The sequence below is a fragment of the Rhagoletis zephyria genome, unplaced genomic scaffold (assembly GCF_001687245.7).
Source record: "Rhagoletis zephyria isolate East Lansing unplaced genomic scaffold, Rhagoletis_zephyria_1.1 Rzeph_scaffold_03348, whole genome shotgun sequence".
Classification (NCBI taxonomy): domain Eukaryota; kingdom Metazoa; phylum Arthropoda; class Insecta; order Diptera; family Tephritidae; genus Rhagoletis; species Rhagoletis zephyria.
Genome location: NW_016160431.1, coordinates 455 through 19636, shown reverse-complemented (window position 1 = coordinate 19636; position 19182 = coordinate 455). Strand labels below are relative to the sequence as shown.

The 19182-nt window shown below is 37.5% G+C and overlaps 1 protein-coding gene across 1 annotated transcript; it reads left to right on the top strand.

Annotated features, from left to right (window-relative positions):
- Positions 1-9575: 9575 nt before the first annotated feature.
- On the top strand, positions 9576-10855 carry LOC108368829 (uncharacterized). Its single transcript, XM_017623751.1, has 2 exons — positions 9576-10342; positions 10399-10855. Exons 1-2 carry the CDS (start codon positions 9949-9951, stop codon positions 10848-10850), a joined length of 846 nt encoding a protein of 281 aa, XP_017479240.1. The 5' UTR covers positions 9576-9948; the 3' UTR covers positions 10851-10855.
- Positions 10856-19182: the final 8327 nt, after the last annotated feature.

Here is a 19182-nt window from a genome sequence, read left to right as displayed (position 1 = left end):
TAACGTTACATACCTGGAGTAATTTAGACTCAACTGTAAAATTTTGGGCCGAATGATATCAATTTCGAAATGCCCTAGGAGAAAACCCTTTTGCTGACCTTTGCAACCTAGTTTTTAGTTTTCTTGTTTTGCCTATAAGTAATGCAGAAGTAGAGCGAATATTTAGTTCAATGAATATAATAAAAACTAAGCAAAGAAATCCAATGTGCGTTAAAACGTTAAACGCTATTTTATATATAAGATACGGTTTAAAACGTGAAGAAAAATGCTGCCATAATTTTACTGTAGATGACGATCTCTTAAAATTAATGAATTCAGGTGATATATACAATAGTGATTCATTTGATGATGAGGAATATACACTCGATATAAATTAATGGTGTTAACTAGTCTTTCGTTTCTTGCGATTTATTTAAATAAAGCATGTGAATTTTCACTAAAACATTTTAGCCGTTTTTTGCCAGAGTCTATGTGAAATTTCACTAAAACATTTTAGCCGTTTTTAGCCGCTTTTTTTTGCCAATCTAGCCGGTCGGCCCAAAAAGTTTTTTCGCGATATGTTTTTATGGCTGGTACATAATAACGACGCCTTAACTCCGGCACAAAAATATTTTTATCTAAAGGGATCTTGCATCGGCACACCTAAGGAAAAGGTGGAAGAATTTCCAGCTACGGATGCCAGCTTTGAAACTGCCGGGGCTGCTTTGGTAAGTAGATTTCACCTCAAAATAAAACTAGTGGATCAAATTTTAAAAAGGCTCGTCACTGCACAAAATACCGATGGTGGTTTACAAAGCGTAAAACTGCTGCTCGCCCTCACTCGCAACAGCCTTTCTCGACTGAAAACTTGAGAAATAGACACTTCTAGTTGGGATCCCATGCTGATTTTCTTGCTCACTCAAAAGCTTGGCAATTTCAAAATGGTCGCAGTGAAATTCCTCCAGTACAAACTTTCCTTAAGTTTCTCGAAACCACTTATCGAGCCCATGAATTTATCGAAGAGGACACATCAAAAAAGGTTGTGAACCGCTCGTACAGTGACAAACAAAAACAACACAAACCTGCTCGCAGACAATTACATGCTAATGTAGCTACTACTACCGAGAGTTCAGCATCGTCAAATTATAGCTGTCCCTGTTGTCAAAAACAACATCTCTTGTACAAGTGTTTTAAATTTTCTGCACTTCCTGCTGTTGAAAAGCAGAACTTTGTCCTAAAACATAAGCTATGCCTCAACTGTTTAGGTAAGAGTCATACCTACAGTGAGTGCAAATAAATTCACGCTGTCAGGCCTGTAAGCAGCCGCACCACTCTGTTATTCACAATGAATTCGCTCTTCACAACAATAAAAATTACGAAGCCAAACTTTCTGCAAATCTCACTACTACTGCTCAAATTATGAATGCAGAAGTGCACTCTGCAACTACTAACTCTCAACAGTCTTCGACTAGCCCTCTTGCGATACGGTTGTGCTACGCTTGTTGATTGCAATTTCTTTTTCGCCCTATTCGTTCGTGTGCAGTGTACACGCGATTATTATTTATTACTTTGTGACAATTAAGACAAGTTACTTAGCTCTTGTGTGTGATCTAATTGGCAATGGCCCCAGGGGCCTTCAATTTTGGGGATAATAGATATGCTCTATTATCACCCAGCCCCCGTTCTAAACGGAAAAAGACATCAAATTTGTGCGAAGAATTCCAAGAACTCCCCGTGACTAAAAAGGATGATCCTAAATTTATAGTTATAAAACCAGCTGATGAAAACAAATCTTTTTCCAACTACTCGATATTTGCAATTCACAAATCATTACTCGCCTTATGTAAGGATATCAATTCAATAAGCCTGCAGTCAGATGGTGGTCTGATACTTCTCGTCAAAAACCGACAATCAGCCAAAAAGTTCATTGACGCTCGATCTCTCCCTGGCCTTTGCGAAATCACGACCAAATATCACGACAACCTAAACAGCGTTAAAGGCACGGTTTATGCTCCATTTTTGAACAACGTCCCTGAAAGGGAGATCATCGAAGAACTCAAAAACTACAATGTTACCAATATCTACAAATTTCAACGTACTACAAACGGAATTTCTAAACCCACAGGAGTTGTCCTAATCTCATTCGACAGCTATTTTCTTCCAGAGAAAATTGATATAGCTTGGATAACTACGCAAGTGCGCCCGTTTTACCCGAATCCCATGCGATGCAAGATATGCCAAAAATTAGGGCATACGCAAAAATTCTGTAAAAATCTTCCAGCCTGCTCTACATGCAACCTACCACCCCACATCCCCGACCCATGCATCAGATCATTTTGCGCTAACTGTGCAGGTGAACATGCTGCTTCATCAAATATATGCCCAAAATATTTGCAAGCAAAAGAAGTACTAAAAATAAAGACTGAAACAAAATGTACAATGAAAGAAGCAAACAAAATATACAAATCCCGGAATCCCATCTTACCAAACTCCCAAACCTTCGTCTCAGCCCTAAAACCTAACAATGAAATTGAAAAAAACTCTGCACATACAAACAACATATCTGCACCAAAGCCAAAACAATCTACCAACAACACTACTCTTCTCAGCGAATCCCCCAAAACCGGTTTCGTCGAGCAGAAAGTCGTAAAGCAAAATAAAACTCACAGCATCCAGTCAACTAGCAATGAGCCGCAATCATCTGACCTACAAGACCTCTCTACAGCAGTAGCAACAACATATCCAATGAACCACGACAACTATCATTTCCCTTCCTCCTCAAATCACAATACTTTCAATAACACTACTGAAACAAATTCGAGTAAACAAACACCAGACACAATGGAATTCGAAATAACTCACCAGCGAGCAAATGACGGAAACTACAAAACGCACTCACCACATCCCATCAACAATAACGTCCTATCATCTGTAACAACAACAGCTTTAAAAGAATACATCAAATCCAAAACAGCCCCCAACAAAACCACTCAAATCTAAATCATCTGTTCATATACATACAACACATACACTAACAATAACATTCAACGCTCTCTAACACTAATTTTGCACCTACATACGTAATTATATTTATATATATATATATTTATACACAGATTATCTAACCTTTATATATACCTATACTTACATTTACATTTATATTCTCGTTTACATCTACATCTACATTTACATTTATTCTTAACTTGCACCTATTTCATAAAACCCGGTTTATATTTAAACAAACATACAACATGGCCTTCACAATCATTCAGTGGAACATCAAAGGGTGTCTCAATAACTACAATGAACTTGATTTACTAATCAGAGATACCCATCCTAATGTAATATGCCTTCATGTGTTAATAACAAAAACCCCAAACAGGGCNAAACAAACATACAACATGGCCTTCACAATCATTCAGTGGAACATCAAAGGGTGTCTCAATAACTACAATGAACTTGATTTACTAATCAGAGATACCCATCCTAATGTAATATGCCTTCATGTGTTAATAACAAAAACCCCAAACAGGGCGTCGCAATCCTTATCAAACGTAACATTCCCCACCGAATAGTATTTCTATCATCGACCATCCAATCAATATCCATTGAAATAAAGCTAACATTTCCAATTACTATCATTAACACGTACTTCCCACCATCCCAAACTTTCTGTGAGGCAGATATCTGCTCTCTACTCTCCCGTTCAGTAAGTCCACCCATCCTACTAGGAGATTTTAATGCTTGGAGCCCTCTGTGGGGCTCTGAAAAGTCCAACAAACGAGGTACCATAGTTGAAAATGTAATTTTCGCTGAAAACTTAATTATTTTGAATGACGGCTCTCCCACTCATTTTTCAACCCACAACACATTCACAAACATTGATTTAACGCTGGCATCTGCACAGTTAAGCCCCAAATGTAGCTGGAGAACGCTAAGTAGTCTGTACGGTAGTGATCATTTTTCCTTACTTTCGGTCATTCAAACCAAGCTAAATCCTTGTCTTCTCACCAAGTCCCCGAATTTTAATACCGACGATGCCAACTGGGATATGTATCAAACCACTTGTGAAAAAAACTTTAAAAACTGGAACACCTCCAATGTTCATCAACTTGCGGCCAACATCACAAAAGCAATCAGGTCCGCGGCCAATGTGGCCATTCCACAAAGCAAAACAACTCCTTTAAAAATCTAGGCGGCATGGTGGAATAAAAATCTTAGTACCCTAAGAGCAGAAAAACAAAAGCTGTGGCATATTTATAAATCATCTCCCTCAGTCCCCAATTTAATTGCCTACAAAAAGGCCAATGCAATTTTTAAAAAAAGTGTCAAGGCAGCGAAAGCAGAATCTATCGGAAAATTTACTGAAGACATCAACCCCTCTTACTCACCCAAAAAAATCTGGTCGAAAATCAAAGCCCTTACCGGAATCCCTCCTACTCCCATTAAAGTTATCCAGCTTTCCAATCAGCTATTTTCCTCACCCTTAGAAATAGCCAACATTTTCGGCGAAACCTGGTCGAATTACGCTCATGACTCCGACTTCCATACAGAGTACATCAATAGAAAAAGCACAATATTCTCCCAATCTTACAACACATCCAGAGTGGCAACTGATGCACCATACTTAGAAAAGGAATTCAGCTATATAGAGCTGGAACATGCCCTCCAACATTCTAAAGGGAAAACCCCCGGCAAAGATCGTATATCCTATCCCATGCTGCGACATCTCCCAAACCGGTGCAAAAATATTTTATTAGTCTTATACAACAAAATCCTTGAAAGCGGCACATATCCCCACACCTGGCTTTCCGCCACCCTCCTTCCGATCCCAAAACCTAACCAAGCTATAGATAATATTAACAGTTACCGGCCGATCTCCCTGTTGTCCTGTTTAAGTAAAATCCTCGAGAAAATGCTCACAAAACGCTTAATGTGGTTCTTAACCAAAAACCACTTGATAAGCCACAACCAAGTTGCATTCAAAAAGAATCACAGCACCCTTGATGCTCTACTTCTTCTCCAGCATTTTATATGTGATGCTATATCAACAGAAAACCATGTATCCGTGCTATCTACGGACTTCGAAAAAGCTTTTGAGCGCGTAGGGGCCCACGTAGTTCTAGAACAACTCGCTTCATGGGAAATAGGCAGCAGAATGTACAACTTAATTAAGTCATTTCTCTCCATACATAGCTTCCAAGCCAAAGTCAATTGCACCTACTCGGAAACTTTTCCACTTGCCAATGGTATCCCCCAAGGCTCCCCCCTCTCGGTCGTCCTATTCATAACAGCCTTTCAAAAACTCAACGTAATGATCTCCAAATACCGCGGCCTACATCTTAATGTCTACGCTGACGATGCAGTATTTTATACTAAAGAGAAAGACACAAAGAAAGTACAAGACGTATTTTCCAACTTACTTGAATACATACGTTCTTGGGGTATTTCTTCTGGAGCTATCCTATCCGTCAACAAATGCAAAATACTCCATATATGCCGTAAACATCACTGTTCTCCGATACAAGTAAACACAGCCAATAACAATATAGAAAATGTAAGTACATTAAAGCTGTTAGGTATAATCTTTGACAACAAATACACATTCAAATACCAATGCACTGAACTCAGAAAAAAACTTATCCCACGTTTGAACATAATAAAGTACTTGTCATCAAATCGTCTCCGCATCCACACTAACACGCTTGTCAACCTGACACAATCTCTAGTTCTATCCAAAATTGACTACGGACTCCAAATATACGGTTGGTGCGCCAAGTCCCATCTAGCTCTCCTCAACAAACCATACCATACATCAGTGCGGTGCAGCATTAAAGGCTTTCCTACTTCCCCCACAAAATGTGTGCTAGCCGAGGCCGGTCTTCCATCAATTATTGATAGATGCCAAGAAACCATATACAAACTTATCCCCAAATTAATGAATACGACCAACAAACTCCTGGGTGATACTTTTCGTAGCACTTCCCGAAATAAACGTAGACACTCAATCGTATCCACCTTACGCCATTGCATCGCCTACTGTAAAGACTTGGGGATAAAAATACCATCTAGTTGCAAAAAAGTGAGTCGACACGCACCTTGGATATTATCACCCTCATCCTTNCCAAGAAACCACATACAAACTTATCCCCAAATTAATGAATACGACCAACAAACTCCTGTTTGACACTTTTCGTAGCGCTTCCCGAAATAAACGCAGACACTCAATCGTATCCACCTTACGCCATTGCATCGCCTACTGTAAAGACTTGGGGATAAAAATACCATCTAGTTGCAAAAAAGTGAGTCGACACGCACCTTGGATATTATCACCCTCATTCTTAAATATACAATTGCATAATTTTCCTAAAAGCACCACATGCTAAACCACATTCACTCAACTTTTCAACCAGATAATAAACAGTGAAGACCTATTTGACTGGTGCCCGATTTTTACTGACGGATCCAAATCCGAACACAATACCGCTTTCGCCGTTGTGAAAGAAAACGGAGACCTTATATATGGCGGATCTCTGCCTCTATATGCCTCCATCTATACTGCGGAAGCCGTCGCAATACTGAAGGCAATCGATTACGCAGTAATCAAAAAAGGGAAGTTTGCAATTTTTTCGGACAGCTTTTCCGTTATCGAAAGTATAAAAAATATATACAACGACAACCAAATAGCTAGTCAAATCCGAGACCAGCTAATTAAACACGCTGATAAAATAAAAATCGTCTGGATTCCCAGTCACGTAGGTATCAAAGGCAATGAACACGCAGATTTAGCAGCCAAAAATATGTATCTTACCCCACCATATCATTTGACTCTCCTTCCAGAAAGGACCTCGTTAAATACATTCAAAGCCATATATACACTCTAAAACTTAATTCCTGGTCCCAATTCAATCATCCATACATGCAATATAATCCACAGTGCAAGAAATCTCTTTTCCCTTCCTCAGTTTCCAGATTACTAACAAGTGTTTTCACGCGTCTCAGGATAGGCCATACCAAACTAACCCATCAACATCTCCTCCTTGGCGACCCTTCTTCTGTATGTCCGCTTTGCGGGGACCATCTCAATGTAACACACATCCTAGACTCATGTTCCCCATTATCCTCCAAACACACCTCCAATTTTGGTACCACCTTACCATCCTCACTATTATAAGATATAAATGTAAGTAATATAACTACGCTCTTTAACTTTTTAAAAGAAATAGATTTACACAAATCTTTGTAAAACTAGCTTTACTACCTAAAATCCTTAACACGATGTTCATATTAATTAACCACAATAGCACCGTAGGCCTCAGCAGCTAGTGTGCAATTAATGTTAGTGCAATATTTTATATTTCTCTAATAAATAATAATGATAATAATACTAACTCTCAGGTTTTACTAGCTACTGTGCGGGTGATTATTAAAACACCTGGGCGACAATTTCACTTGAAAGCCTTCGTTGATCAAGGCGCTCAAGCCTCATTCATAACAGAGGACGCCGCTCAATTGCTACACTTGCCAAAACAAAAGACCGATGTTATTGTAGCTGGCATTGGTGAAGCAAATGCTTTAATTGCTAAAAGGTCTTTAACTCTATGCTTGCGCTCACATTATGAAAAAGATTTTTAAATGGAATGCACCACGTTTATTTTACCGAAATTGACTTCATACAAACCATCGCCTTATCACTTGCACGGTATGCCAAATTTATTCGGCATTTTTCTTGCTGATCCAACTTTTGCTTTGCCCGTCAATATCGACCTAGTTTTAGGCGGAGATGTATATGGTGATATCTCTCTATATCTCTGGCATGAAAAAGTACGAAAATGGCATTTTCCTACAAGAAACTCATTTTGGATGGATGATTTCTGGTAAATATTCTACAACTCCTTCACAACACATTTTGCAAGCAAATTTATGTACTCTAAATGATCAGCTACGTTTATTTTGGGAAGAGGAGGAATTGCACGAAGAGCGCCAACTTTCTTCCGAAGACGCATACTGCGAAAACCACTTTCTGCACACCCACAAGCGGGATAACAGCGGCCGATATACGGTCCACTTACCTTTTAAAACCCTATTCGCACATGGTAAACTCCCAGCATTTAGTGGCACCGACTTTAACGCTGTTAAAAGACTTAAGCAGCTAGAAATGCGATTCAAAAATCAACCTAACTTTTCAAAGTTTTACAAAGATTTTATGGCAGAATATCTAAGCTTAGGCCACATGCAAGATGTCGGCTTTTACCCAGAAGATCTGCAAGAAAATTCATATTTCTTTTGCCATGATCGTGTCTTACGGCAAAGCAGCAGCACAACCAAATTACGCGTTGTATTCGATGGTGGGAATCGTTGCCCCCCTCAACCTTCTCTCAATGATGAACTTGCTGCAGGGCCGGCATTGCAAAGTGATTTGTCAAGTATTATTTCTCGTTGGAGATGTCACAAAATAGCTTTTACAGCCGATTTAGAAAAAAATGTTTAGGCAAATCAACGTTTGTAAAGAATATCAAAACTATCAGTGCATTCTCTGGAGAGAGGATTCTACAAAGCGAAATAAAATATACAAACTTTGCACTGTCACTTATGGGACAACTTCTGCTCCGTATTTAGTGATTCGTGTTCTACGCCAACAAGCCACTGATGAGCAAACAAATTATCCTCTCGCAAGCCAAGTGTACTTAAATGATACCTACGTTGACGATATCATATCAGGTGCAGACACCAACGCGGAAGCAAACGAGCTACAACAACAACTCAGCAGGCTTTCATATAGTGGCGGATTTAATCTTAGAAAGTGGAACTCAAATTCTGCCGTCCTGCTACAAACAATTCCACCTGAGAATAAAGAGAACGCCAATCGGATTGAACTTAAGGCAGAGAACCTCGTAAAAGCCCTTGGTCTTTTTTGGGACACGAACGAAGATTAATTCTCTTTCCAAATCAACTTTAGATTTGCTTCCTCAATAACTAAGAGGAGTATGCTCTCTGATGCGGCCAAATTATTCGACCCACTTGGTTGGCTGGCGCCTACCACAATTGCGCTAAAATTATGTTCCAAAAGTTATGGATTGAGGGATTAGATTGGAATGACCATCTTCCAATTAAATTAAATCCTGAATAGTTGCAGTATCGAGATTGGGTGGGGTTTAGTACCGCTCACAACTATTTCGGGCTATTCCGTCCAAATGGGTGGCCCGATCCAAAAAAAAATTTCACACACTTGTAGTCAAGGGTCCACGCAATCTTTTAACACTCACTTTTGTAAATTTTGGTTACTAATTTATTTACAAATTGGGTTTGAAATATGCCCTTTTTTGTAAAATTCGCAAATTAGCGTACATTTATCACTCCTATTCTGCTTAAATTAGCCACTTCACCAATATATTTTTGTATTCCCCTTCACTTTACACTTTACTTGATTTGTTATAACTTGCTTTACGACTTTTATATTAACCAATTCATCACAATTCATTAAATAAAAACACCTTCAAAATCACGCGTCTGACTTTGGTTGCATATGCAAATTAAATGGCGGAGTTCAGCTGTCAAACTCCAAAATATGCAAAAGAATGAGAGACAAAAGAAGATAGAATATAACCCAGCAAGCATTAAAAATATAAACCTTTTCATGGAAAATATTTTTTTACTGGCCCCGTGGCTTAATTGGGGTGTTGGGTATTGTTATATTTCTAAGTATAACGGTGAATTTCATTTTCTACGCGAAATTGATACGAAATTCTTTATACGCATATTTTCTTGGTTTTTTTTAATTAAAATGGCTGGTGTAATTATCTGCCCACAACTGTAACTCTTATATTTCTAGATGAACGTCCTTCCACAAGCGCAGGCGCAAGGAATTCGCAACAAGGCGAGTGGAATTTTGCGCGTTTGGTACGCGAATTAAGCACCCATGACCAGGGGAGGCAATTTGCAGAGGAGCATGGGTTGATCCCACGTACTATGCTGTGCCCCATTCATAAGGTTATTATGAACAGGCGAAATTCAGGAAAATTTGGGTTGTTTATGTGCCGGCGTGGAAACTGCGCCAAAAGGGCTAGCGTTTCGGTAGCGAAAGGGACGTGGTTTGAGGACGTCCGCATAAGCGTCCCCCACGTATATTACTTAATGTACTGCTTTGTTGAAAATTTTAACCGCGAAATGGTTCTACGGCAAGACTATTTAAAGGAACCAAAAACTCTATCATCTGCGACTATCACCGACTGGTATAGTTATTGTAGAGAAGCCGTGGTAATATACCAGTTGGACCACCAAGAAGCCAGCGGAAAAATTGGAGGTCCCGGGAAGATAGTCCAGATTGATGAGAGTAAATTCGGAAAGAGGAAATTCAACAAAGGTAATTTTTATTCGAATTTTGTGTTATGATTTTAATTTTCTCTTTCTTATTTTTAGGCAGACGAGTGGAGGGTCACTGGGTCCTGGGTATGATCGAAGATGGCAGTGAGGATCTACGCCTTGAAGTATGCCCAGATAACTGCAGATCAGCGGATGTTCTTATTCCGCTGATCAAGAAGCATGTGGCTGAGGGGTCGATAATAAGGACGGATTTCTGGCGCGCATATGATTGTCTTTCTGATAATGGGTTCACCCATCAGAAAGTCAATCATAGCGACGCCATTAATCCGTTCGTAGCAGAAGACGGGACCCACACCCAGCGAATTGAATCGCAATGGAGGGTGGTGAAGCGGTTTTTTTCAACAAGAAATTATAACCACACTGGGAATTTCGCAGATGTGGTGGTAGAGTATCTGTGGAGGCGTAATGTCAAAAAGGCCAAAAAGGACATGTTTTTGAAATTAATCCAGGCGATTAATTATGTGTACAAATTAGAAATAGAAAAATAAATATATTCCGCGCTCTATTTATTATTTTATTAACCATACAGAAAGGGAATTCTAAAAGGTGTTCTCTGCAAAAGGGGTTCAGCCCCCCTTCTTTGGCAACACAGAAAGGAGAATTCTACTGCCTGAGGGTTATAATCCCTAAGTGCGGCCGAAGGCCGCTTACGTAGAAAGGAATTCTACCGAAAAATACATTTGTTAAAAAGAAAATTTTTTTTTATAAAAACGAGCAGCGGTGCAGCAACAAAGCATAGAGAAAAATTTATGTGAGACGGGCTTTCTAAAATCCCGCGAGATTAAAAAGGCACTCGCTGTAATAATGAAGCAGGTACAGCGCATTGATTTTACCCAAGAAATAAACTGTTTGGAAAATAAACAAACTCTTAACATAAAGAGTAAAATTCTTCAATTAGCTCCGTTTCTAGATGGTGATAACTTGCTAAGGGTCGGAGGTAGAATTTCGAAGGCGAAAATTACATTTGACGTCAAACATCCACTGTTATTATCAAAACAATCGTTTTTATCGTTTCTAATATTCACAGACGCCCATTACCAAACTCTACATGGCGGCGTTCAGCAGATGCTATCATTTGTCTCTCAACGTTACTGGATTCTATCAGCGCGCAGCTTAGCAAAATCCGTGCTCCGTAACAGCGAAGGTGCATCAGCAGCAAATGAAAAAATTACCCGCAGTTCGTCTTCAACCAACTAAACCGTTTCAGCACAGTGGACTCGACTACGCTGGTCCCATAACACTAAAGCTTTCACTACTTCGCAAAGCGGCAACCACAAAAGGCTATATCTGCCTGTTCATTTGCATGTGCACGAAGGCCATACACCTTGAAGTAGTTTCAAGCTTAAATACAGACGCCTTTATCGCCGCATTTCGTCGCTTTATATCAAGAAGGGGTCGATGCAGCGATTTATACTCTGATTGCGGTACTACGTTTGTAGGGGCTAACAAAGAGCTAAAGGTTTCCTTTCAGCAGAAAAAGGCTTCGCTCCCCGAACACCTTGCTGCTGCTCTTGCAAATGAAGGTACGACATGGCACTTCATTCCGCCCGCTTCACTAAATTTCGGAGGCTTATGGGAAGCGGCGGTTAAGTCGACTAAACATCATCTAAGACAAATAATGCGAGATCGGATGCTTATTTTTGAAGAACTCAGCACGCTTCTTGCACAAATTGAAAGCTACTTGAATTCTCGGCCACTCTGCCCATTGCCAGCACATCCCACTGATCATCAAGCGTTGACACCTGCACACTTTCTTGTAGGTGAACCCACAACTTGCGTCTCAGAGGAGAGGCTGCTTGACTCTAATATCGACCACCTGACCCGCTCGAAACTAGTTGAACGCCTAAAGCAACATTTCTGGCATCGATGGGCTAACGAATACTTGCACACTCTACAAACTCGCACCAAGTGGACACAAGTTCAAACAAATATTCGGGTCAACGACATCGTTTTGCTGCAACATGAGCGTAGCGCTCCTGGCTATTGGCCGTTGGCGAGAGTGCATGAGATACATCCCGGTGCAGATGGCCTAGTAAGGGTCTTTACGCTTTTCTGTAATGGCAAACTTGTGAAACGGCCGATTTCTAAAAGTGGTTTGCTGCCCATCAATGGAAACACTGAAGCTACTGCCGATGTTTTGCAACTTAGCCAGCTTGTTTCTCGCTGACATGATGAACCTTAAAAACTTCGTTTTTGCTGCCGGAGAATGTTCAATATTACTGCATAGTCTTTTACTTTCCTACTAACTTTTACAGCTCTGTAATGTTGTACTGGACATTGAATTGTTTTACTTTTTGCAACCCTGTAATGACAATTAAGAATTGTATTTTTTGCAATAAACTCTCTTGGATTCTGAATTTTAAAGATAACACACGCGTTTTTTCACTTAACCTTAATTTTATAGCAAGGTTCGTATTACTATTAATGTCTTCGAAACATGGCCTATTGCAGAAAGAGCAATGCAACGCATTCACTAGACTTCGCATGTCCTGTTCGTTCAAAATACTATCTCATTATAATAATAATAATAGATTGGCGCTTACACATATCGTTTGGCCCATATAGTGTTTGGCCGAGCTTCTCCTTCGATTTGTGGCGTGCGCCTTGAAGTTGTTACACAAAGCGGGGGGACCTACAGTTTTACGCCGACTCCGAACAGTGATTGTATTTTTATAAGAAGTTGTTTTTCATGCCAGAAATGCACTCGGAGGTTTGCCATTGCCTGCCAAGGGACGACCGCTGTTAAGAAAAAACCTTTTTTCTATATTTTCGCGATGCTGATTTGACCAGGGTTTGAACCCAGGTGCTGCGGAGTGGAAGCCCGCACTGCTTACCACTACATCACAGCGGCCGACCAGCGGCGGATCTGAATCCATCCTATCGGATAATGGAACACAGTTTGTCAGTGCAGAGTTTCAGCAATTTTGCAAGGCACGAAAAATTCGACATTTTAAAACAGCTCCGTACCATCCACAAAGCAATGGACAAGCAGAGAGGTACGTTGTCACAGTAAAACGAGCTTTAAAAGAATCTTTCACAGAAGAGACGAAAGACAACTCAAATCTTCAAGAATTTCTACTAAAATATCGTTCAACACCTAATCCGAATTACGTGGAGGGAAAGACACCAGGAGAATTATTCCTCGTATAGAAATTGACTTTTTAAAGAAACCAACATTTGACAGTTCACGAAAGAACACAAAAATTTAAAAACAATTTGACAGTAAACATGGTACTAAACTTCGATAGTTTGATGTAAATCAGAAAGTTTTTGTTAAAGTATTTAAAGACAATAAGATGACGTGGCAACCAGGCATCGTATTGGAAAATATTGGCAACGTTAACTACAAAGTAATGCTTGAACAGCATGATAGAAATCGTCATGTAACTTCACACGCGAATCAAATTCGTAAGCGCAAAATTGACACTGAACAACTTTATTTGGAACCAGATATGACAACTGAACCACGATTTCAGCATCCATCCCAACAGCAACAGGAGAATTAATTACAGCCAACAGATGATTCAGACTCCACAATCGTTCGACGCTCACACAGTTCCAGGCATCCAACCAACTTAATGGATAATATCTAAAACAAATCTAGTGGCAACACTCTCATTATTTTGACAGCTGTTCGAAGTAACGTCGAGTAGAAAGTTGAACAGCAGCCGCAGCACACGCTCGTGAATTTGCAAACCTTTTTACTAATAATTGTTTAACGTAGTTTAAGTTGCTATTTCATTGTACCAAATTTGTATTATCTGAACTAAATAAATAAACGCGTGATACGGTTACAACAATAATATTCAGGGCTATAACGGTATCCATCGCAGAATCTACGAATTCGAATGCCCACTACGAATACGAAAAAATTGCTATCACTAAATCCAGTTGAACTCAAAAATATCATTGCCATCTTCGAATGCTGATTCGAAATCAGTTAGTGCAAAGGAAACAAAAGATACTTATGTATTCCATTTTGCTCACGCTGCCCCATCAGTTGCAATGGTCGAGTGAGCAAAGCAATAGACTGCCAATTGAGAAATCCAAGTTCGGGTCCGAGTACTCGGGCAGCGTAACTTTTTTATACCCGAGCGCAGTTGTGCACAAGGGTATATTAACTTTGTTCACATAACGGTTGTTTGTAACAGACAAAACGAATCGAGATAGATAAATATAGCCAAATGCATAAGTAAATTCTCAGAATGAATAGAAAAGTCGATTAAGCCATGTCTGTCTGTCCGTCCGTACGATAACTCGAGAAAAAATTGCGATATCTCAACGAAATTTTGTAAGTGGGTTTCCATTAATCCAAGGTAGATTGGTATTGAAAATGGGCGAGATCGGACTGTAAACACGCCCACTTTCCATATAACGGTTATTTTCAGAAATACGAAAACTACGATATTTTAGTAACTACTGAAGATTATTCAATCAAAATTGATATTTACAATAATTTTAGACGATACATAAGAATATTATAAATTTTTGGAAAATGGGAGTGGCCACGCCCACTTATAGTTACATTTCGCTACACCAACTTCTTCCAAACTTGGCACAGTTGTTGGCCGTGGTACATCATACCAAATGGCCGTAAATTTTTAAAATCGGACAATAACCACGCCCACATCCCATATAATGGTAATTTAGAGAAATACAAACTCTTCGANGCCGAAACTTTTTAAAATCGGACAATAACCACGCCCACATCCCATATAATGGTAATTTAGAGAAATACAAACTCTTCGATAAATCAGTAAATATTTCACCTAATTTATTCAAAATTGATGCTTGCAACAATTCTTTACCAAGAAATACGTTTATGATAAGATTTTGGAAAATGGGCGGGCCACCGCCCACTTATGATCACATATATGTATCTTGGTAACCGTTCCCCCAATTTGTACCAAACTCGGTGTGGTTATTGTGCTTGCCACATAAAAGCAAGAGGTTGAAAATTATTAAAATCGGACTAAAATTACGGCCGCTTTTCATACAACGGTAAATTTCAGAAATGCTTGAAACTTCAACGTTTCGAAATTTAGCGACGCATTTACTCAAAATTGATACACCCCGGCTTACCATGTAGCGGTAGCTTTCGGAAAGGTGAAAAACATATATTTAATACTTGCGCCGGGTATTTAATGTTCGACTCTGCCCGAGCTTTTTTTATTTTTTTCTTTTTTTTCCTCTTTTTAATATTTTTTTTTTACAAAATTTTTTGTTATTTTAAGAAGTTTTATTTTAAATAAATTTTCATGATTAAATTAATTTTTATGATAAAGTAATTAAGTTTTCCCCTAATAAATACATGTGTACCTATGTATGTACATATGTGTGGCATTGGTATTTTACGTCTACGTTTACAGAAATAACTATATGGAATTATATCAAACTATAACAAATTTGGAGTATAATAAATATTTAATATTAACAACCATGAAGCTTTCTTCGTTTATATTTAAGGTTGAGTGATTTAAATTTTGTTCCGACATCATAATCTCGTCGAAGAGTATCTGTGCGAACCTTCATTATGAACGGTTGCAATGAACGCTATCTATGTACGAGTTTCGAATTTACGTTCGTAGCCATTCGGATTTTGTAATAGTACTTTCGTCACGAAAATCGAAACTACAATGGATTCTGTGATAGCCCTGATTACTAGAGAAGATAAAAATATGCATTTGCATAAAAAGCATATTTTTGCATATTTTTGCCATTTTTCGATGTGATAGCATATTTAAAGTTATAGCGCATATTTTAACTATCAAGCATAGCTTCGGCATATTTTTTGTTAAAAGATTATTTAAAAATCTTTTGTTAGTGTTTTTTAAATTTATATAAATGCATCCCTTACATATATTTTAATTTTAACATAAAAAATCTGGCAGCATACAGTCGTCTCTCTTTCGCATACACAAAATATCTAGTCATGCACTTGTTAAATCTGTGCGCGCAGCTGTTCGCAAAATGCCAATGCTTGGAATTTTCATATACATACTATATGCCTTTTTCAGTACCACCTACGAAAATTCCATAAATTCTATATACAAGGGCTCATTCAAGTGTTCACATGTTGATTTTTTTTGATATCTATAATTTTTTTCAAGTTAAAATTTTTTTGTTATTGTTTAAAAAAAATATTTTTCATGCTTTAGCCAAAACTTATAAATCAATTTTTCAAACTTATTACAAACTTTAGATAAATTCAACAAATTTTCATAAAAATTTCGAAAATGTTAGTATAATAAAGTGCAAGTTTGAAGGGGCTAAAAATCGCGTTGATTTTTAAATATTTTTTTTATATAACGAGTGCATTTTATAAAATCTGGCGTTGATTTTTTGACATTTCTTTGCGAACGGTCTTGCGCATTCAACTTCAAATTAAATTCATGTTTATATGAAAAAAAGTACAAGAATCCCTCAGCAAAAAAAAAAAACAATCCATTAAATTTTTTAGCCCCTTGAAACTTGCACTGTATTAGACTAGCATTGTTGTTAAGATTCAGATTCAAATCAATTCAAAAAAAAATCTAAGTCAACCTAAAAATATAAAATAAAAATTTTGAAGCCAATTTTTGATCGCAGTCATAATTCACATGGAATTTTTCACGTATACATATGTATAGTGTGACCACTTTTCCAAAAACTCATATACGTACACAAAAGATTGTAGCAACACAAAATTTTAAAGAAAAATTTTGGAAACGATTTTATTGCTGTTTATTAGTCGATATCCAAACACATTTTTGACGTACAAACTTCAGTATATTTATTTGCGAATTGAGAAATATTTAGGTATATATATACATTCAAAGCTGAAATAATGCAATTGCTGCTAAATTAAATCAATCATTAATGATTTGACTGATTTGAAAATACCTCCAAAAATTGAGTTTTTTATGAATAAAAATAGTTTCTTAAAGATTTTTTTGAAAATGATGAGATTTTTAATGCTGGTTTTTAACTTTTTTTAAAGATTGGTATAAGAAAATCTTGAATAACTGAACCTAAACTCTTCGGATTTAGACTTAAGAGGTGGCATTGGAAAGGTATTTGCTCTACATTTTTATTTCTTTACTAATAAACTCATTCAAAGGATGAAAGAGAAAGGTAGGATGAAGGAACGTCATTCAAAGTTGAATTAAGATGTGTTGGTATTTGAAAAAAAATATTGGGACACGAATGACTTTTTTTGGACACAAATAAAAACAGTGTGAAAATACCTTTCAACTGAGATCCCATAAGTCTAAATCAGAATAGTTTTGGCCCAGTTATTCAAGTTTTTCGTAAATCAATCTTTGAAAAAAATAAAAAAAACAGCACAAAATATCTCATTCTTACGATTCCGTTGAAAAGATTTTTAAATATTTTTATGCAGATTTATTAAGCTTAATCTGTTTTGTCATCTGAGGGGACTTTTTTCAAAAAGTTCTTTAAGAAACAATTTTTATTCATAAAAAACTACATTTTTGGCGGTATTTTCAAATCGGTCCAGTTCACTTAAATCTAAATATTTTTCCGAAATATTTTGGTGGACGTCTTTAAATATAATAAACTTTGTAATCCCGGTGGAAAAACCGCAACTTTTTTTTGGTGATGCAGTCTAATGTACATATACAATTTTAAGTTTTTTTGCTCACGCTTTAAATTAGTTAGTAACTAAAATCAGAGGCTTAACGCGGTAGAGGTATTGTAAGACTGACACTCAAATAAATGCATTTGTTCTTTAACAGTAAATAACATTGTCTTTCTTTTAATCAAAATTAAGGAATTTTATTGTGCATATTTTTTTTGTTTATTGAGCATATTTCGCTGATTTTTGTGATTATTTTAAGCGCATAAAACGGGATTTTTCGCGCATATTTTTATCTTCTCTACTGATTACATTCATTCATTGGGTCACCATCAACGCAATATACCTTATTTGACGATGCTGAAATTATCGTGAAGAATCAAAAACTTTTTAAATTAATTTATGTACATATCGTCGCTGCGCCAACAAAAACAGTTGTGTGATTTTTGTAAATTTTTTTTTGATTGCATATTTTATTAACACTTTCTATTGCCCACATTACTGCATTTGCCGTTTTCTTATATATCTTTTGGTTTAGAACTGACCAAAAACAGCTATGTGCCCGCAGTACTAGAAATACTCTAAAAAAACGGGTATACGCTTACTTGATGAGCGTGCTTTGATTTCGATGTAAAAAATAATTATAAACCAATTAAATACATACATACATATCTATGCACATACCACTTACACTACTTAGATTCTACTATTTAATTTGATCGCTTGCAATTGGAATCCGACAATTAACAAAGGTAAAAAGTGTGGAGGTAGACAGCGTCCACTCTACATTAGAAAATGTATTCAATCCACCGATATAGTTACATATTCACTAATGGACTACATAAGTCGTATGCGACAGGCGAGCCCATCACATCCTTATATCTATCCTAATATATATTTTGAAAGCCTTTTTTTCCGTTCGCAAAGCTCAAGATAGGCTCTACCGATTTTTTTGAAATTTCGGTTGTTGGTTCTGGATGGGCAAAAAAAAACAGTTTAAATTCTTCCTAAAAAGGGAATTGCACGACTTTAAAAATCTTATAGAATGTAACATACGTGCCCACATAACAGCGCTGAGAGCGCCCTCTGCTGTACTGAATATATCGCAAAGCAAGGGCTATGTATACATACAGGGCTCCCTAATAAACAAAAAATTTTCAGGTAAAAGTGTCACCGTTTTTGAAATATTTACATTTTTTCGAATTTAAAAAAAATCGTGCCTTTTTATGTGTTTTCTTTAACTG

Coding starts and splice junctions, on each gene's coding strand:
- LOC108368829 (XM_017623751.1), top strand. CDS start 9,949: ATGCTGTGCCCCATTCATAAGGTTATTATGAACAGGCGAAATTCAGGA. Junction 10,343..10,398: donor AAAGAGGAAATTCAACAAAG/GTAATTTTTATT, acceptor TCTTATTTTTAG/GCAGACGAGTGGAGGGTCAC.